We start from the raw sequence: 20,703 nt of genomic DNA on the forward strand, positions 1-20,703 counted from the left end.
TTAGTAAGATAACGGCCCGGAAATGAGTTTTGGTTAAAATATTTTTCAATCATTAAGGTAACGTGGTGTGAACTTACAAAGTACTATGCTATAAGAAAGTCCTAATGTAACAAATGACAAACTTTGTATATTATAAAATAAATACTAAGTTATAATTTTATTATTTTTGAATAACTAGATATCTAGTTAAAAAAACAAAACTATTTTCCCAAAAGATTTATTTTACAATATAAGATTTGTTACATTAGGACTTTCTTATAGCATAGGACTTTGTTAAGTCCACACCAAGGTATAATTGTTGGTTTTGGCTGCAGCTATCCATAAAAAAAAAGACTGAGACTAGCATTAAATGTTAGGTTTTCACAAGAAATTCTTTTTTTATCAGACAAAAAAAAAATTAAATAATTTTCAAAAGGATAGGAATGTTTTTGATAAAATGTTTTCAGTTTACGCGCTAACTTTGTAACCCCACGCTTCGCAAAGAAAATATGGCTGAAGAAACTAAACGTCGAGTAATTGAAACTGAAACAGAAGAAGAGGATTCTAAGCTTGTGTTTGAAACATCTGAAGATGTGAAAGTTACTAAAACATTTGAGCAGATGAAACTCCGGGAAGATCTTATTCGTGGAATATATGCTTACGGTTCGATTTGTTTCTTATAAGTAGATTCTTTTTTTTAGTTAAAAAAGTTATTATAACAACTTATATCAAAAAGTAGTAATTGCTGGAGTAAATGTAATAGTTTTGGAATTTTTTTAATTTCAATTTAAGTAATACCTCCGCAACTATAAATTTGAAAGTAAATTGTGAAGTACTATTGTAATCTCTACTAACAAGACAGTAATGCTGTAGATAATGAATTATTTAGAGTTTAAGTTTTATTTCAACCCTTCCCATCCAATAAAGCAATTGAAAAAGAACTAAATATCCACAGCTAAAACTTATATTTGTTTTATTTTGATACAAAAGTTTAAAGGTGATCACCTGACCTGTTACATTACTGCAGGTTATTGTAAATAAATTAACTGTAATTTTGTGTTTTTCTAAAAGGTTTTGAGCGCCCATCTGCAATTCAACAACGATCTATTTTACCTATTATAAAAGGAAGGGATGTAATAGCACAGTAAGTTGTTTTTTAGTTTGTGTTTTTTATTCACTTTTTTGTAAACACTTTTTTAAAGTTTTTAAAATTGTTTTCTCGTTTAGAGCTCAATCAGGAACAGGAAAGACAGCAACATTTTCTATTGCCGCTCTCCAACAAATTGATACTCGTGTTAGTTGTTTTTTAATAGTAATATCTTTGTGAAAAAGTTTAAATTAATTAATAATCATTCAAGTCCATCAATTTAATTTTTTACTTTTAATTATGAAATAAATTGCTATTAATTTTTCAAAATTGTTTTAAGCATGTTAACATTATGTGCATTATTAAGTCTTTTCCTTGTAAAAATATTAGATAAGTAGTAAATTGGTCTAACCATTATATATTATGACTAGATATAAAAACTAGATATAGAGAAATTAATTTTTCTAAGAGGAACTTGAGTACGAAATAAATTGGTTTTTATAAGCTATTATTTTTGTTGATATTGATACTTTAATTTGATTATATCCTATTTAGCTTCGTGAAACTCAAGTTTTGGTGTTGTCACCAACTAGAGAATTAGCCTGTCAAATACAAAAGGTAGAAAGAATTCATTGCTGATTTATTTTACTATTATTTTTAAGAAATTTGACAATTGAAAAAAAAACTAAAATCATTAAAAGGTTTTTTTTTGTTTTTTTTAAATAAATTAAACATTGTGTAATTTCTAAATTAGGTAATAGTTCTGTATTTATGTTTAAAGATAAAAGTTGTGACAATTATATATAGATACAATGTTGAGTTTATATACAACATATATTTATTAGATTATTGTTATGGCAGTTAATTTAAATGAATTGCACAAAAAATGTTTTTTTAATAAAATGTTTGAGATCTTATCACAATTGTTTACGCCAGGTTGTTTTAGCTTTGGGTGATTACATGAGTGTTCAATGTCATGCTTGCATTGGAGGTACAAATATTGGTGAAGATATAAGAAAACTTGATTATGGACAACACATTGTTTCTGGAACACCTGGAAGAGTTTTTGGTAATTTATAAATAATTTTGTTTACTAAAAGGTTTTTTAATATTTCTCTGAAAATTGATTAAATTATAGTTAATTTCTAAATAAGCTAATAAATCTGATTTAATGATATATATAATCAATATGTGTTGTAAATCATTAAGATTTTTTTTTATATATAAAGCTTATCTAAAAACTAAAGATGATATTAAGTGACATTTTGATTTATACTTGAGAATAGTTTTTATTCAAAAATGCTACTTATCATGTTAAATATTTTCAGAAAATTTTTGGTACAGTTTTCAGAAATTAATAATCAATTTAATATTTCTCTGTTGCAGATCCTATACCTATTTTCTTCAAATTTGCTGCTTTGCTTACTGATTTTTAATCTATTTCTATGTATCTTAACTTTCAGATATTTCTATGAAAAAAAAAAAAAAACAACCTATAATGTGACTAAACTAACCATCATTAGTGAATTTATGCAACCATTTACATAAAATGATAAAACTAATATCAATAAAGCAGTTACGAGTATCATTTGGTTCGAGAAGAGAATTGGACAATTTAAAACTTTGTGTCTCTTTCTTTTATAACAGTTTCCAGTATGTTTTTTATTTGCATCTGATAAAACAGAGTTAAAAAGAATGAAATTTTACTTTATGGAGAAGTTAGGATTGATAAAAAAAATATTCTTTTTTAAGTGTGCTACTGTATTGTTACCTATTGTTATTGGCATTATACTAAAAATTTATAGTTTTAATATTATCACTGCTAAAAAAAAAGATATGTTACTAATATTAAGTGTTACTTATTTTTAAAAGTATTAGCATGACCAGATGTTAACATTTAGTAGCCTGTTTTGATTCAACTCATCTCTCTGAGATCTGTGGCAAACTAAATATGTATAGTATAAACTAGTTCAGTGGTAGATTTTACAAAATTAATTATTTTGTTTGAAGATATGCAACAAGAAGGCAATAGCTTATGTATCACAAGAAGGCAGTAGCTTTTATACCACTCTGAGCTTCTAATCTTTAAAAATGTCTAATGTTGGTTTAGGTTTAACTACAAAATTGTCTATTACTTTTGATGATATCATTTTTAGGACTTTGCAATCTTTATGCAGTAGTATAAAATTATACTATTTACCATCGTTTTCAAAAGTGTTACAATACTCTATTCTAAAGTGAATTAACCAGTTCAGTAAGATTGTTAATTAGTTCACTATCTGCTGATTACAAAAATACTGAGTTTTTCAGATGTTTATCAGATGTTACTGAGAAAAGTAATGACAGACCAATGATGGATTGCTATCATTGTTTTTATAAATTTTATGTAAAACCACAAAAAGAAAATACTTTTATAAAAACTTTATTGAATTTGTAGCACTTCTTATTAATGATTTATATTATTCCAGCCCAAAGAACTGATAAAGCTTATATATTTTTGATAAAAGTTAAAATTTTACCCTAAAGTGAGTTAGTGTTTTTTTCTTGCTTTTTTTTTTTAATAATGTTATAAGTTTAGATATGATAAAGAGACGAAATTTGCGAACAAGGTCAATTAAACTGCTCATTTTGGATGAATCTGATGAAATGTTAAATAAAGGTTTGTTTTAAACTTTCTCTATTATTATAAGAGTCAGTAAGTGACTTTAGGATTTTAATTTTATAAATAATGTAAAAAATATCATTCTTTAAGATAATGTTCCCAGTTTTAAAATGCATTAATTATATCTAGGATTTAAAGAACAAATCTATGATGTTTACAGGTTTCTTCCTCCTGCAACACAAGTAAACCGTTTTTGTTTAAATTTTGTTTTATAGCAAGACTGACCTTTTTATTCATGTTACAAATTATTTTACATTACTAAAATCTATTTCTGATAGGTTGTTTTGGTAAGTGCTACTTTGCCTCATGAAATTTTAGAGATGACCCAAAAGTTTATGACTGACCCAATTCGTATTCTTGTCAAGCGGTAAGGAAAAAAATTTTATTTTTTTCTAACAATATTTATGTAAATAAAAATTTTTAATTGGGGTGTAAATGATAATTGCAAAATGTGTGCACTCTTTTAACAAGTTCTTAAAAAAGTTTTTTTTGAAGAAGTTTTGGAAGTTCAATTTTATTTTGTTATTAGTATTTTTTTACAATTATTTAATTTTCTTTAGAATATACTTTTTTAATGGGAAAGATTTTATTATTGTTTATCATCAAATAATAGTTTGATTTAGTGATGAGTTGACTCTTGAAGGAATCAAACAGTTCTTTGTTGCTGTTGAGCGTGAAGAGTGGAAATTTGAAACTCTTTGTGATCTCTATGACACTCTTACAATTACTCAAGCTGTTATATTTTGTAATACAAAAAGAAAAGTAGATTGGCTCACTGAAAAGATGAGAGAATCAAACTTCACCGTTGTTTCCATGCATGGTGATATGCCTCAAAAAGAGAGGGATTCAATTATGAAGGAATTTAGATCTGGATCAAGGTAATATTTTCTCCTTTTTCAAATCAGCATGAGAAAAGTTTGTATTTAAGTAGATAAAAATAGCTGCCAAATTAAATGTTTGATTTTTTTAAATGATCCTTTATATAAATATGAGTGTATTGTTCATTTGTTGTTAATTATATAATGAAATACTGTATATATGTATGTATATATATATATATATATATATACATATATATATATATATATATATATATATATATATATATATATATATATATATATATATATATATATATATATATATATCTGTGTGTGTGTGTGTGTGTGTGTGTCTATGTATTGAAAATACTTGTTTAGTCGTGTATTGATTTCTACTGATGTATGGTCACGTGGCTTAGACGTTCCTCAAGTGTCTCTTGTCATCAATTACGATTTGCCTAATAATCGAGAGTTGTATATTCACAGGTATTTGATCTGTTTTTATTTGTGCTATCTTGTGTGAGGTGGTGTTCCTGTGATACTGTAATGTTATTTTTTTAGAATTGGTCGGTCAGGTAGATATGGCCGCAAGGGTGTTGCGATTAATTTTGTCAAGTCAGACGATATACGTGTTTTACGTGATATAGAGCAGTATTATTCTACGCAGATAGATGAAATGCCAATGAATGGTAATAGTTCTTTTGAATTAGTATTACTATCTTGATTAATTTTACTATTATATTACTATCCATTTACTTTCCATTTACTTTACCCTTTAATTGGTACTATATCTGCTTACATGTTGTTTTTTTTTGTTTTTTTTAGTTGCTGATTTGATTTAACTTGATTTCATCCTTATGGGCTGCTTGACTTTCATCTCGAATATATGAATTTTATATTTCTGAGTTAACATTTTAAAAAAAGCCAAGATTTGATAAAACTGGGAGTTGATAAACTTCAAAAACCTCGTGTAAATTTAACTGATGTATCTTGATACATAAAGTTCTTAAAAATATGGTTCTATTTTACACCAGTTTTTAGTTTTTAAAATGTCAAAAGTGAAAAAATATTTGTTAAAAAATATTTATCAAAAAATGTTTTTAACATGGGCGTGGATCATTTTTGAATTTTTAAAAAAGGGTTATTTTAAAATGATATCATTTAATCAAGATTCAATAAAATAGCCCAAGATTATTTAACGTGTTTGCGTTTATATTTTTTTAGTAAGTGCGCAAAAATTCTAGGGTTCTCTCGCAAGCAAACACTATTCCCTGTATTAATGGGTTATGTACAATTCTTTATGTAAATGGCTTTGCATAATGACTAGTGGGAAGTTACTGCCAAATTAGAAAAAGTAAGAAATATTGTATATTAGAAATTTATTTCTTAATTTGCTATTATGAAAGAAATTTGTGTTCTAATTGTTTTAGCGAGTTTACACAATTGCATATAAATTTAATATTTCTACATAAAAAGGTTTCGTGTGTGATGAATATAATGTATTTTTTCAAATAAATGTAGGGGAGACCGGGGCTAGTTGGCTGCAGTTTTAGTTTTTGAGCTCTGTGCATTTCTGGGTTAATTTTTTTAAAGATATCAAACTGCAGTTCAAAAGAATATGAATTTGGCTAGCATGTTCAAGTCTCAAATATAAAAAAAAATATATTAATGGCCAAAAAAGGGCATTTAAAAAAAACAAAAAAATGCACCAACTTACCCTGGCCCGGGGTAAGTTGCCTATACTTTCAGGGTAAGTTGGCACGCCAACTTACCCCGGCTCAGGGTAAGTTGGCACGCCATATAAAAAGAGACAAGTTTAGCACCGTTAAGGATATATTTCAAGTGCATCTTTTTTATGAAAACTCTTTTTGACCTTAACTTTTATTGTCCTTTAGTTGATCGAATAGACTTTCCTATAAAAATAACATCAACAGTATTTTTTGTAATATTTTTAGAATTACAGGCCTGTCTACTTTTCTTTTATAACTTCGCATGTCTGTAGATCTGCAGTGTCAAATAACTTTAGTGAATTTACAACCAATGCAAAAAGTTGTAAGTTGGCACGTGTTGCCAACCAGCCCCGCGATCATTGTGCCAACTAAACCCATAAACTTTTTGCTCACAAAATGTCTTATAAATCCTCAAAAACGCAAAATATTGAGAAACACAAAATGTGACTGATAAGAGTGAGCTATACAACACCTAGATCTATTTGAGTTTACTTGTAGCTAATTGCTTTTTAAAATTGAGGAAGTAAAAAATGATAAATTGTTTTCCGAATTACGGGTGAACAATTACCGATTAATTGGTGAAACAATTTTGCTGATAAAATTCAGAGAAATTTTTTTTTGTAATACTAGAAAAAACGTAGAAGGGTTTGAAAATATTGGAAATTCCTTGCCTAACAAAGGAAAAAATTTAATTGAAATACATTTGATTATCGATTAAGCCGTTATTCGTTTTGCTTGCAAACTAATTCGCTCACTTAGTTACGTCTAAATATTTTTTCAAGCGGCAATTATTTCCCGCTTCCCTTTACTGCTCAGTTACGGATCGAGCTTTTGTAATGGTTAAAATCAGAAAAGTGTTTCTAATTCGTTAAATTCCAAAAGAAATGTTGGTCTATAACATATGTCAAGTAAAAATCCGGACAAACTTTGAAAATGGATATCTCTTGAGCGGTGTTATCAATTTTATTAACTTAAAAATACATAATAACAAGAGAAATATTCGTTTATCAGTCCATTTCGATGTACACGGTTAATTTTTGAGAAAGTACTTGTCCCAAGCCAACGTACGCGATTGGGTTTCTTAGTTGGCAAAGATTTTTAGCTTGCCAATTATCTACATACACCGATCTTTTAATTTCAGTCTAAAAACCCTCGATTGAACTCAATTTGGGCTCATTGGCAGGGTTTTTGTCTCTCGGAACATATTCGATAGCTTCACCTTTTAAGTAATCGTGCACTTTGTTTGAATAGCGTGCGGAAGTTTGATCAGGTCAGAATTCTTTAACTTAATTAGACATTCAGAAATGTATACATTCTTGTCAAATGCTTTGCCCAAAGGAGCGATGTTATGTTTTCAGACTCCTTTCTCAGACAAGGCTATCCAAACCATTAATTTTGGTTCATATTTGCTTTTTCTTTTGAGCTTGACCTCATTAGGCGTTTCGTTGAGATTAGAAATATTATATTCTGCGTTGTCAGAAAGATCGGTATTGCTTTAAAGAAAATATGACTACGTCTATGATCATAATTTTTTTTCGATAACGAATCTTCGTCTTTTCCTTGACAATTTTGGATATATACTGCTGGGAAACATTGAATCTTTTGGCTATGCTGCGCTGTGAAACACCATCCTTCTTATCAATCAATTTTTCTTTCGTTTTATATGTTTCTTAGGCTTTTTTCTTGCAGCCCGACCACTTCCGACCTTTTGTTCTGGTCCTATATTATTTTCCTTTTGTTGCAGTATATTGTACATGGGATTTTTCGGGACATTTACCATGCGAAAGTGATTAACAATAATCATTTTGTCATCATTTGGATGAAAGTTCAAAAAAGCGTACACTGGTTTTTGGAGTGCCTCTTGATTATTCAAACTTTTTGACGTTTAAGTTCTGAAAAAAAAAAGACTATCTAATTATGTTACAACTTTAATTCTCTACAATATGGTATATTGTAGAGGATTAAATTTGCAACATAATAAGGAGGATTATAAAGTTATATGATATTGTTAGACTTATATATTGAAGCTACAAAGTTTGTCCGGATTTTTAGTTGTCACATGTTAAAGCACTCGGAACGAAAATTGGAAAATTTGAGTTTTTGTTTGGTGCATTGCAGACACTCTAACAATTGTGGAGTCAGTGAATTTTTTCCTTCTGGAGGATTTTTTGTAATAAATTTTCGATCCAGAATGATTTATTGTCTAATTGATGCATAATGTTTCATAAAAGAATTAGTTTTACGATTTTTTTTTATCTAAAAATAAAATCGTAAAACTAATTCTATTGTATTGTTACATAACTTTTAGCCTCAGTACAAACTCTTCACCATCAAATTCAGTAACTTTTTTACATTTTACACTTTTACATTTTTTTTACAAGTTTTTCACACTCTTACATTTTTTATATATAAAATACTTTTTAGGATCAGTTGCGTAGTGTGGTCTCACGCACTCGACAAGCGCTATCTCTGAAGTTTCCATATGGATACTACATGTCTGTAGTGTCCATGTACTAGTGTATGTATACCATCATCTATAACTTTTCTTTTATCATCATTGAAACTCAGAGCCAACTTATTCACTTCTTCAGTATCATGAAACCATTATTATGATATTTTATTGGGGAGCATTTAAAAAAAGTTTTGAAATTTGGTTTTAAGATATTTTTAATTGAACAGCTGTACTCTAAAATTTTTAATGTAAATAGAAGTTTACTTTTGTTGAGCCATTCTGTTCAATCTGGAATAAAAGAACGACGTTAACGTGGCATATCGTATCATCATTTTGGCTTAAACATGACTTAGATGTAGACGTTTTTTATAAGGATTTTGCATAACACCAGAAACCTTTAATAACAAATCTTTGATAAAAAAACAGGTATAGGAAGGTCGTTCACGATTTTGGATGTGTTATACTTTTATATAAGTTTTACTAACAAAAAAGATTTCATTTCATTTCACAAAGTAAGTCTTGTAAGTCTTGTCTTGTAAGTCTTGTCTTGTAAGTCTTGTAAGTGCGGTACCTTGGGACAATTTAGGAGAAAATATGTTTATCGTGACTTGTATGAGGTTTACATGAGTTTTTTAAATACTACTTTAAAGCCCAGCATTTAGACAACAAAACCAAAAAATTTAAAATGTTTTTTTTAATAACGGAGTTATGACTTATTTTTTACGCCCTTGCAAGGTACAGCACCAGATAGTAGATTGAGCTTTAGGGTGTTGTACCTTGGAACTAAATGAAAGAGTGGACAAAACTTCAAATTAGGAAACAAATTTTAAATTTATACAAAAGTGTAAAAATCACAAAACTACCTATATAAAAATTTGTTCTGCTACAAGATTCATAGACATGTCATATGCATTGAAATCAACGGGGGACTCCATCACTTGTTTTAGATGCTCAGCGGTTCTTGAATTTAAAGGCGAAGGTAATTTATATAATATATCTTCCTCATCTATTTCACAGCGCATTTCATCTTTCAAAAGTAAAGTGTTCTTTCCAGCTTTAACAAAGAATTGAATTTCATATTCAAATGTTGGTTTTTTTAAATAGATAGTAACATGTTTTCTTCTTACCAGACAGTTTAGCTAAAACAAACATTCGGCTGTATTTCACCATACTCAATATTATGCTTTAAGCTATAACCATTTCTTCTTCCAAAACTTCTTGTGTTAATTCTTGCATAAATATATTACAGTTTTCTTCACTAGATGAAAAACACATTTGCTTATCCTCTAATCTACCGGCTTCTGTGTTTTGTCTTTATCTTTATTCCTGGAATTACTTTTGTTTTTCTTTGTACCAGAAAAGACTTCCTTATTATCAACGGATCTTATTTTCTCCTTAATTTTACTACGCTCTTCAATTAACTTCTTTTTTAGTGTATCAGTAAGTATTCTGATTTTTCCTGACTGCCTACGCCTTGAAGCTTTCTTTTTGGCCGTAGCTTTGGGAAATGGGTCTAAATTCGAGGGTCTTCTTCTCTTGAGTCTTGCCTTCCCTATTGCAAGGTATTGTTCTTGTATGCTTATAAGATTTGATGCTAAACTGAGCACTCTATATTCACTGGCGATAAAATAAATACATCAGCATAAAATAAATTAATCACAATGTAGTTTGCTCGTAATAAATACAACATGAATTAAAATGTTTTTATCTTCAATAAATAGCGCTCTTATATATTTTTTTTTTATATTGGATAAACATCCACAAATTAAAACTGCCGTCTTAAAAAAAACATATTTGCAAATATTACTAGTTAGAAATTAGTTAGAATTATAAACATTACGTAATTACATTAATTATAAACACTACGTAATGGATAGTGCTTTCCACAATGGAATTACATTAACTTTGCATATAAATAAGCTTTTAAATATATTTTTTGAAAAGTTTAAATATGTTTTACTTTAGGACGTCCCAAGGTACAACACGATAATTTTGTCCTAAGGTACAACGTATTGCAAAAGATGAAAATATGTCAGTTAAAAGTGTTTGAGGTTTTAGTTGAACAGATCAACCATTCGATTGAAAAAAGCACATTTGATAGTTTAATAAAACGTCATAATTTTTAAAGCAGATTAAAGAAACAAAAATAGTGAAAATAAACAATGAATTATCAAATATTTACTTACCAATGACAGATTTTGTTTTTATCGTTCAGCTTCCACAATACTTACTGAAAAGTTGCCAGTCGCTCTACACTAACTCCTAGCGGCCAGATGAAGAACTAAGAAAGATTAGTTTGATCTGGCCGCACACTGATGGCATAGCAATGTAGTTTGTCCCAAGGTAAAACTGTCCCAAGGTACAACACTTTCCCCTACTTTATACATGACAATCTCATGATTATCTAATTATTTCAAACGCTTATAACTTAAAAATTTTTTTAAATTTTATTTATTTTTTCTTAATTTTTTGCAAATCAACTTTTTTTCTTTATAGCGTTTTATAAGTTGATTGAATTATTTTATTGAAGAAATATTTGGAAATTCTTGAAACTCAGCAGATAACATTAAAAAAAATCTTTGATTCAAAACTTAAACAGATGCAGTTATGCATAAAGAGGAAGCATCTATGCTTTGAAAAACGAACGCACAGAAAAATACTCTCAGAATCTAAAAAACATAAGATTAAATAAAAAAATTATTTTAGCCGAACGATAAAGTTAGATGATTTCTTTTTTAGATAAATTTTGTTCAAAAAATTTGATAAGTTGTATAAATTTTTAGGATATGTCAAAAATTTGATAACTTGTATAGATTTCTTGTTTAAATTCGTAACTATAAAGAAAAAAAATTTTCAGCTGCGCATTGCAAGTGTTTATTAGCGTTATTAGCAAGTATTCGAAAGAAAAGTTTTGTTTTTATAGCAATATCCCACCCTATCGTTAAAACTTGCACTGTATATTTCCAAAAATAATATTCATTCGATATATTTTAAACTAAAACAACTAAAAAAATAAATATTTATTTCGATACATTTTAAACTCAAACAACTAAGAAAAAGGAAGTTTCATTTTCTTTACGCAGCATACGATTTTATGCTGAACTTTGTTATACATGCCGCACAAGTTTGAGCTTGTTTTTGTATTCCATATTAAGTTACATAAGTTTTAATTTTTTCATGTTTTTAAAGAAATGTTTTTTTTTAAAAAAAAAGATAAGACGTTCCGCGAAAAATTAACAAAGAACAAAATTTATTAAGAAGAATATTTGATAATTATTTTTACGTCGTTAAATAAACGATGACAAAAACAATTCATAAATTTTCGGCGCATACCAACGTTCCGTAATTATTCAATCTTAGTTGAAGGTTTGCTCAAATAAAGATTACTCTTATTAGCAAATTGTTAAAAAAAAAAAAAAAAAAAAAAAAAAATTAACAAGTTGTTTAACGACTTGCTGACGTACAAACGCTCGTATCCTTAAACGATATTCAATGCTACGAAGTGGATTGTTTATTGGGCAAGACGATCTTATTTTCATGAGCGCCTAAGTTCAGTTAGTGCTAATTATAAACGCCATACGAAATTTCAGCGATTAATTGTTTCGAGGAAGTGTTGACGATTAAAAGTAAATTCTGTGGCATTTAGCCTATTTAAAACTTGAATATACAAGATTTTCTCAAAATTCCTTGCTTGATTTGGTGACACGGCAAAATAGGGTCGACCTGACCACACGTTGCGATTATACTATATAAACGATGTTTAAAGTATTGGAGCTATTTGTAAAAAACGGTTGAGTCGAGTAAGTTAAAAAAAAAGTCAAGTTTCCTTTTTGCTTTTGTAATAGAAAAAACGCACGCGCAATGTAGACAACGAATACGCGAAAATACTCAGCTGATATATCGTTGGTCTGGTAGAATGGTAACTTAGATAAATTAATAAACGGTAGGCAGCTTATTTGTATCTGTTATCATGAGCAGTTTTAAATACTGCTACTGCTAAAATGATTAATTTATCAAATATAATTCTTAGAAATCGATAGCAGTAGATGTTCGATAAATTATGTAACGTAATATCTGCTTAATATATTTATATTACAAATTAAATACGTTTTTTTATTTGTCTTACATTTCCTAGGAAACTGTTATCGGCACGATGATGTAAACATAAAATGTGCGTTTTTGTTTGTGTGTAACAAGAATAAATTAATGATGATCGAATACAGAAATTGTTTAACAAAAAATTTCTAGTATTTGAACTGTTTATCATAGTTATTTACATGTGCTATTTGTCCCAATTAGCAGAATAATTTATAGTTTTGTTAAATATTTTTAAAATGTCTGGTTCAAAAGCACGGTTTGAATATAAAGGAGAGTCAGTTACAGTTCCCTATCCATTTGCAAGATCTAGAGGAGAATATTTGAGTCTTTTAAACATTGATCAACCACCAACTGTAATTCGTGGAACAGGAATTATATGTACAATAGGTAAACTTAATTTTGTATAAATAATTTATCAAAGTTTAATAAAAAAAAGCCATCGTTACATGTTTAGTTATTTTTCGCTATACTTTTTAATTTTTAATAATTTAATAATTTTTATTAATTTTTTTCAATAATTTTTCTTACATTGATAAGTTCGAAATACCAGTTAAATAGCAAATTATATTGTATTAACAAGCTAGAATGGAAAACTCAACTGTTAGTGTGAAATGATGAAAAGATAGTAAGAATAAGAAAATATTAGGACAGATAACCTTTTAATCTCAAACACAAATGTACTTTAATTCATCAAATTGTAGCTAAACAACAGCATTATTTCTAATAAAATAGGAAAATTGTATAATAGGTTAGTATTTACAGTTTTACTTCTTTACTTTAGTAATTTTTCTTCTTAGGCCCATCATGCCAAGATGTAGGTACTTTAAAAGAGCTTATTGCTAATGGGTTAAACATTGCCCGCATGAACTTTTCACATGGATCCTATGAGGTAAGTAGGCAAATAAAGTTTTGCATTTTTTTTTGTTAATTTAATATGCTTAACTGTTTTGTTTTTTTTTGTTTATGAAAAATTTAATTTTTTATTTTGTTCATGAATGTTTTATTAATAAAAGTTTAATTCTCTTTTTGACAAACTGTGCTACACTAACAAATATATTTTTACTACTTTTTTAAATGTAAAAGCAAAAAAGAAAGCAATAAGGAAGTCGATTATATGAAACTCCAATTTTTATTTTTGTAAAACTTTGTCATATTTAGTTGAGTTTGCATTTTATTATCTGTTAATTGTAGTTCTGTTGATGCAGAATGGATTATCAGTAAATAATTCACCTCAGTGACAAAAAAAATTACTTTTAATATTTGTACAATAGTATTAAGGTTTTGCTGCTTTTTTTGAAAATTACAAAAAAGCAGCAAAACAATTTACAGTTGTCTCTAATTTTATATACAAGATTTTCTTTATTGATTACACTTTGAATTTCACATCTTTTAGGTTTATATGTTACAATGTTAAAACATTGAAGTTATTTAATTTCATTCTTAGTACCATCAAAAAACAATTGACAATGTAAGAGAAGCTGCTCTATCTTCATTACCTCATGTTGTTGGACTTGCGTTGGACACCAAAGGACCAGAGATTCGAACTGGCAACATGAAGAATGTACATTTGAAAAATTTTCAGTTGCATTGTTTGTCACAATATTCTAGTGGTATTATATTAAATCTGTTCTGAAGATTTTTGACTTATAAGCAAATTTATGATTTATTTTAAGGGTGGAGAAGTTTCTTATAAGAAGGATGGGATTATAAAAGTTTCCTGTGATCCAGCTTTTAAAAATGAATGCTCTGAAACTCAACAGTATCTAGACTATCCTGACCTTATCAACTCAGTAAAGGTAGGAGATAAAATAGTCATTGCAGATGGAAACTTTTTGCTTGAAGTTAAAGAAATCCTTGACAGTAAAACTCTTTCAGCTGTAATACTTAATGATGCTACAATTGGCAGCCGCAAAAATTGCAATTTGCCAGGAGCAATAATCACTTTACCAGCAGTTTCAGAAAAAGATAAAGAAGATATACAATTTGGAGTGAAAAACAAGGTAGATTTTGGTGCAAATTTATCTAATTGTCTTTTTAAAAAATAATAGCAATTGGGAAAATAGCAAACAGAAGATTAAGGGGAAGAGGCAGTATTATATTATTTAACATAAAAGTACTCATGGAAAACAATACTAAGGGAAAATTCAATTGCATATTTTATTATATCTGAATTGGAAGCTTTGTTATTTTTCTTTTAAAGTCAAAAACCTTAAGTCTAAAGTCTTTTTTTTAAAGGTTGATATGATATTTGCTTCATTTATTCGCAAAGCTTCTGATGTTGCAGAAGTACGAAATGCACTTGGTGAGGAGGGGAAATATATTAAAGTAATTGCAAAGATTGAGAATCATGAAGGTGTTGTTAATATTGATGAAATTATTGCGGCAGCAGATGGTATTATGGTGGCTAGAGGGGATATGGGTATGGAGATGCCAGTTGAAAAAGTCTTTTTGGCACAAAAAATATTAATCACGCGCTGCAACAGGGCAGGAAAACCAGTCATTTGTGCAACACAAGTAAGCAGAAAAAATTTCTTATCACAGGCTACTTGCTAATATCTACAAATAAAAGCAAACCATGCTTTATTTTTTTTTTTATTTTAAATTTTTTTGACTTAGATGCTGGAATCAATGATAAAAAATCCTCGTCCAACACGTGCTGAGATTACTGATGTTGGAAATGCTGTTGTTGATGGTGCTGATTGTGTCATGTTATCTGGTGAAACTGCTAGTGGTTTATATCCCATTGAAGCTGTAGCTACAATGCACAGAGTATATTTTTCTTTTCTTTATTACCATTTTAAATTTTGTAATCCTAATAAAGAACTTACTTTTTTTATATATATATTTTTTCTTTTCATTTAGTAAGTTTATAAGCACTTGTAACATTTCTGTACATTTTTATATTAATTTACTGATATAATATTGTATATGCATGATACTGATATAGTTTAATAATGTAGTTCAAATAATGTCATTTTTGAAGAGTTTTTTGCACTTTTATTGCAGATATGCAGACAAGCTGCTACTGTTCAATTTCATAGAGAATCATTTTTTGAAAAGACCAGTAAAAGTGATGTTACAGATGCTACAGAAACAACCTGCATTGCTGCAGTAACTGCATCATTTAAGACTCTAGCATGTGCGATCATTGTGCTCACCACATCTGGAAGGTTGTTATTTTTTCTTTTCTATATATGCCATAAGTGAAAATTGACAAAAATACATTTTTAAGATTTTTTGAGGTTCAAATATTAAAAAAAAACTAATTACTTTAATAATAGATTTTTTGATTGTGTTGGTCAAAACTGCAACTAGATGTAAATAATCAGAGTTTGCAAAAACTGCTAGTTGGTCAGTTTTCACTCTACTCCTACAGTGCATCATTTATAACAACTCGATTAATTTTATATAATTTTAGAACTGCATGGACATTATCCAAGCTTCGTCCTCGCTGCCCGATCATTGTTATTACAAGAGATGAACAGATTGCTCGTGTTTGCCACTTATACCGAGGGTTGTTTCCATTAGTATATTTTTCAAAGCGTAATAGAACTTGGCATGATGATATGTATGACCGGTTGGATTTCGGAATTGTAAGAGGACGTGATATGGGTTTTATAAAGTCAGGATCCTATATTATTTTTGTTTCTGGATGGCAACCAGGTACTTCAGCAACAAATACAGTACAAATTATGCAAGTGCAAGATGAAACCATTGTTGGAGACAGAAAAAACGTTAATTTTGAGAGTCCAAGATAAATAACTGGTTATCTATTCTTCATGCTGATGTTAATATATTGCAGAAAATTTTGGACTTTCTATTTTTAAAAAATAAAAAACTTAAAAAAATTTTTTCAAAACAAAACAATTTGGGCTTAGGAATTAGCAAAAATGCTGAAACCTAAAGTAATGCTTTTTAGCCTTGCTCTATCGGTTTTTATATCAGTGGAAAGGAATACATACTTTTAACGTTTGTTAGTGTTTTAGTTCTGTTAAAGATATTGTAAAGTCAAAAAAACATTACAAAATTTGTAACAACGCTGCAATCTTATTTTTGAAATTATTTTCATGGTTTTTTTTAAATTGTTTCAGACTTTCATTGTTCGATTATTAACAAGCTACCGCCTTTTTACGCCAGATATAGGAAAACATAAAAGTTAATTGTCTTAAGATTTAAGTTGAGGTATTGCTTTTTTTTTCGATTTGAGCCATTAATTATTTCAATTAGTTTTACATATTTCTTCATAGTTGACTCGTATTTTATTTTTGTTTTGTGAGTTGCGATGTGTTGTCTTTCAACCGTCGTTATGCTATTGAATTTAGAACAATTCAAGTTTTTAACGCTCGTGTACGTCAAAATCAAGTTTTTCAATCTCCGTTGTTAAAGTACGAGTTAGAAAAAAGTTTGGTAGCCATCTTGCTAAAAAAAAAAAAGGGTTGAAGATCAACAGTTGCGCAGTGTATACAAATACGGCAAAAAAAAAATTCACACAAGATTATCTACATTTTTGGAAAATATTAAAGTCAATTTTTGGACATAAAGTTTACAGATTTTTAATTCATAAAATTAAATTGTTTATTTTTCAGGGAGAACAAAGCTAAGATCATTAATAATTTGGTTAAAAAAATGAAAAAAAAATTTTTTTTCATTAAAATAGGAATCCTGGAATTTGAATCAAATCCTTTATTTACATATTAATCTTCTTGTTTTATATTTTAAGTTTTGTGAGTTTTAGAAAACGTAATCAAATTATAAATCTTTTTTTTTGTGTGTGGTCAGTGTCATTCTCACTCTTATTGTATTAAAGGAGTGAGAATGACACTAACCACATAAAAAAAAGAATCAAAACTGAAGATGTCACTTGTTTAATTTCTGTTAAAATTTCTTCCTTAAAAAAAAAAAAAATCAAAATATCCTCAATTTAAAAAATAAAAAAATCTCTGACCATAAATCTGTTACTTTATTTTGCATAACAAAACAGGTTGTGAACCTCTCCCCACCTAAAATTGAAACAAAGCCAGCAAAAACGTTATCGCTAATCATGCATAGATAACCAGCTGTTAATTAGAAAAAGTTTATAACTCCCTACGCACATCCTTCACGTTCTTTATAAAAATAAAACAATTGTTTACTAAGTTATGCATAAACCTTTTCCATCACAGTTTAACTGGCATATTAAACGTTTTACAGATCCTTCAAAATAACTTTATTCAAACCAAAACAAGTCAGCAAGGCTTTCTGAGGATTCATCGAAAATGCCAGATAATATGAGCTATGGAGAATCAGAATGGTGTAATTCAAAAAAAAAAAAATAGTTAAGTCAATATTTATGATTACAATGCATCATTCTGTTAAATTTGAGCTTGGTGTGTATGTCTTTAGTAACTAATGTTAACTTAATATTAGTATTATATTAGTATTATAATATTATATTAGTATTATAATACTAATATAATACTAATATTTAGTTAATATTAGTTACTAATACTCATATAGTAGCTAATAACTTCATAATAGCCGCAAATGAAGTCCGGACTTAACAAATAACTTTCCAACTTTCTTAATTCCTTACAACCCGGAATAGTGATTTAAACAGAATTTTAAAAACTGATGTTTCGGCATTTTTTTTCTGAAACTGATAATTTAACGGTATTTCTTGAAGGTTAAATATTAACTATTTGATAACAGTGCATTAGACCTTTTTTAATCTGCAGTAATTGATCAAGCTTGTGAGATCAAAGCTTTGTGCACAGCTTATCTTTCAGATTTAGATGCTGTGTTTCAAGATAAAATAATTTTATCAAATTCATTCAGAATGAGAAAAATACTTCAACTAATGATTACAAGCAAGTCGTAGAAATAAGTTGGAACCAAGTGATTTAAAATACGGATTTTGAATATCGTTTTTTTATTTTTTTTTTCGATGGGATTTTACAAAATGCTCTCTTGCACTGCAATCATTTATTGGAAATTAAATAATAGTTTAAATATTCCAATTAAAAGAGCTCTTTTACAAGACTTCAGTTTAAATGATTTACTTATGACTTTGCTTGCTCTGAAATCTAAGTTTCTCTATAAACAAAATAAACAAAAAAATCTACATTTTTCAGTATCTAATTCAATCGATCATTATCTTTATTTAAAGGGATCAACGAGGCCTCTGCCATTCCCACTTTCCATTTATTATTTATAAATAATTAATTGAATTAGGCTCTAATGGTGAGTTTCCACTCATCCGTTTTAACTACGGAAAAGGGAAAGGGATGGGAAAATGAATCACGTGAGCATGCGCTGTGATTAGTTTTAAAATTTAAATTACAAACTGCGCATGCTCACGTGATTCATTTTCCCATCCCTTTCCCTTTCCCGTAGTTAAAACGGATGAGTGGAAACTCACCTTTAAGGTGACTGAAACTCACCTTTAAGGTGACTGAAACTCACCTTAAGCAGCACATTACATTTTCTTTTTCTTTTTTTTTTTTTTTTTTTGTTTGTTACCGAGTTACCGGTTATTTACGAAAAAATTAACGGAAAAAATAACCTCGATATTTATTAAATCGGTTTTAGTTCCGCTATTCACAATTTTAAACAAAACTAAAATCCATTAAATTTAAAGCAGATGAACGAAACCGTAAATGATTATTTTAAAAACAGATAAAACAATGAATTGCTTTGTTCAAATTTATAAAAGTGGGCTATGTGGTGATGAAACAAAAATAGTTTGACATTGCACTTGGCGTCAGAAACAGTATCAACCAACATCTAGGTAGTATCATTTCGTTTATGGTGAGAAACGATGGAGATAATGAAAGTGAAAAACTGCTGCTAGTGAATCTCTTTTTACTTACAATACTTTGCACCCAAAGTTTTTGAATGTATGGTTGCTTGTCTAAATGGTAAAAAAAATGTATGAACCAAAATTACAAACCTTTTACTACATATTTATTACATATTTTGCAGGGACTTTTTAAAATAAACAAAGATTATTTTTTGTCTACCAGGAAATGCAGCACATGTTAAGATATTTTCTGCTATGAATACGGATGAAAGAGAAATCTAAATTAAATGCTGAAACAATGAAGGCAATTATAATTTGTAAGTAAAAACTGCGACGTGCGAGAAGTTTAATAGCAAAGTGTTGAAGTTTGCTACGTAAGGTTACTTTACCGCACAATGGGAATCTTAAGAAACCTGGCCAAAAGTCGAAAAATCAGCAAAATTAAATTTTTTAACCACTTAATTTGTATTTGACATTTGAGTTGCAATATTTAGTATGACAGATTAAAAATGGCAGTATTTAAAAAAAATCAACTATTTAGTTTCAATACAATTTTTGAAATAGACAAATTAATGTGGAGAGCCTCTTGTGACCTTGAAATTTCAACAGGCTCGCTGTTAGGAGGTGCAAGTTCAATTTTTACTTTTACTTGTAGCATGGCTTACTCCTGAAGCCCGATGGCTCATCTAAGTTGTAAGTGCAAACTCAAATGAACTGAATATGAAACATATTTCCTCGTTTTTTCAGCGTTTCGTTCGTTCACTTGTCTGATTTTTAATTTTAAAAGCGGTCGACTCATTGCACTCGAACTTTCTTTCTTTTCTTTTTGTGCTTTTCCAATCAGAAAAACCTCAGATTGTTTAACACAGATAAAAAGTTTTTAAATTTTATTAGAGAAAAACTTATAATATCTTACTGCACATTGAGGTTTTCAACCCTACGTAATGCGATTTTAAAAATGTTAATTTGGTTTAGTCGCTGTTTTTTCATTTTACCTTTAACTTTGTCAAGAATATTTCTTCTTTTTTTCCTAGAAACAAATTTGCCTTCTTACACTTAAGTGTGACTGCAAAACCTAAAGCTGGTTATCTAAATC

At 28.6% G+C, this 20,703-nt stretch overlaps 2 protein-coding genes and 1 long non-coding RNA gene across 9 annotated transcripts; 2 read left to right on the top strand and 1 right to left on the bottom strand.

The window, feature by feature from the left end:
* Positions 1 to 399: 399 nt before the first annotated feature.
* LOC145182776 (eukaryotic initiation factor 4A-III) lies at positions 400 to 5,577 on the top strand. Its single transcript, XM_090084909.1, has 12 exons — positions 400 to 642; positions 1,051 to 1,123; positions 1,207 to 1,273; positions 1,622 to 1,684; positions 2,003 to 2,135; positions 3,645 to 3,725; positions 3,858 to 3,910; positions 4,007 to 4,095; positions 4,352 to 4,606; positions 4,928 to 5,035; positions 5,111 to 5,238; positions 5,375 to 5,577. The coding sequence occupies exons 1-12, from the start codon at positions 489 to 491 to the stop codon at positions 5,389 to 5,391; spliced, it is 1,221 nt and encodes a 406-aa protein (XP_089941035.1). The 5' UTR covers positions 400 to 488; the 3' UTR covers positions 5,392 to 5,577.
* A 1,649-nt stretch (positions 5,578 to 7,226) lies between these two features.
* On the bottom strand, positions 7,227 to 11,240 carry LOC149889933 (uncharacterized). 2 transcript variants are annotated; one of them, XR_016451729.1, is made up of 2 exons: positions 9,595 to 11,240; positions 7,227 to 8,171 (listed from the first exon to the last, which is right to left on the bottom strand). It is a non-coding gene; the product is annotated as an uncharacterized LOC149889933 (long non-coding RNA). The 2 variants fall into 2 exon arrangements; XR_016451728.1 differs by having other exon boundaries at positions 10,918 to 11,164.
* On the top strand, positions 7,984 to 16,911 carry LOC145182709 (pyruvate kinase PKM-like). Of its 6 annotated transcripts, XM_090084914.1 has the most exons (11): positions 7,984 to 9,243; positions 10,947 to 11,074; positions 12,577 to 12,674; positions 12,867 to 13,216; positions 13,627 to 13,718; positions 14,274 to 14,390; positions 14,503 to 14,829; positions 15,065 to 15,343; positions 15,446 to 15,598; positions 15,836 to 15,999; positions 16,248 to 16,911. In XM_090084914.1, exons 4-11 carry the CDS (start codon positions 13,066 to 13,068, stop codon positions 16,585 to 16,587), a joined length of 1,623 nt encoding a protein of 540 aa, XP_089941040.1. In that variant the 5' UTR covers positions 7,984 to 9,243; positions 10,947 to 11,074; positions 12,577 to 12,674; positions 12,867 to 13,065; the 3' UTR covers positions 16,588 to 16,911. The 6 variants fall into 6 exon arrangements, with proteins under 6 accessions (XP_089941040.1, XP_089941041.1, XP_089941036.1 ...); XM_090084915.1 differs by having other exon boundaries at positions 9,013 to 9,157; positions 12,577 to 13,216; XM_090084910.1 differs by having other exon boundaries at positions 9,022 to 9,157; positions 10,947 to 11,090; positions 12,577 to 13,216.
* The last annotated feature ends 3,792 nt before the right edge of the window (positions 16,912 to 20,703 follow it).

The sequence above is a fragment of the Hydra viridissima genome, unplaced genomic scaffold (genome assembly GCF_058129835.1).
Source record: "Hydra viridissima isolate aposymbiotic clone 2 unplaced genomic scaffold, HvirCarnegie_v1 scaffold_4, whole genome shotgun sequence".
In the NCBI taxonomy this organism is placed as follows: Eukaryota; Metazoa; Cnidaria; class Hydrozoa; order Anthoathecata; family Hydridae; genus Hydra; species Hydra viridissima.

Coding starts and splice junctions, on each gene's coding strand:
- LOC145182776 (XM_090084909.1), top strand. CDS start 489: ATGGCTGAAGAAACTAAACGTCGAGTAATTGAAACTGAAACAGAAGAA. Junction 2,136..3,644: donor AACACCTGGAAGAGTTTTTG/GTAATTTATAAA, acceptor TTATAAGTTTAG/ATATGATAAAGAGACGAAAT. Junction 4,096..4,351: donor ATTCGTATTCTTGTCAAGCG/GTAAGGAAAAAA, acceptor AGTTTGATTTAG/TGATGAGTTGACTCTTGAAG.
- LOC145182709 (XM_090084914.1), top strand. CDS start 13,066: ATGTCTGGTTCAAAAGCACGGTTTGAATATAAAGGAGAGTCAGTTACA. Junction 13,217..13,626: donor AGGAATTATATGTACAATAG/GTAAACTTAATT, acceptor TTTTCTTCTTAG/GCCCATCATGCCAAGATGTA. Junction 14,830..15,064: donor AATTTGGAGTGAAAAACAAG/GTAGATTTTGGT, acceptor TTTTTTTTAAAG/GTTGATATGATATTTGCTTC.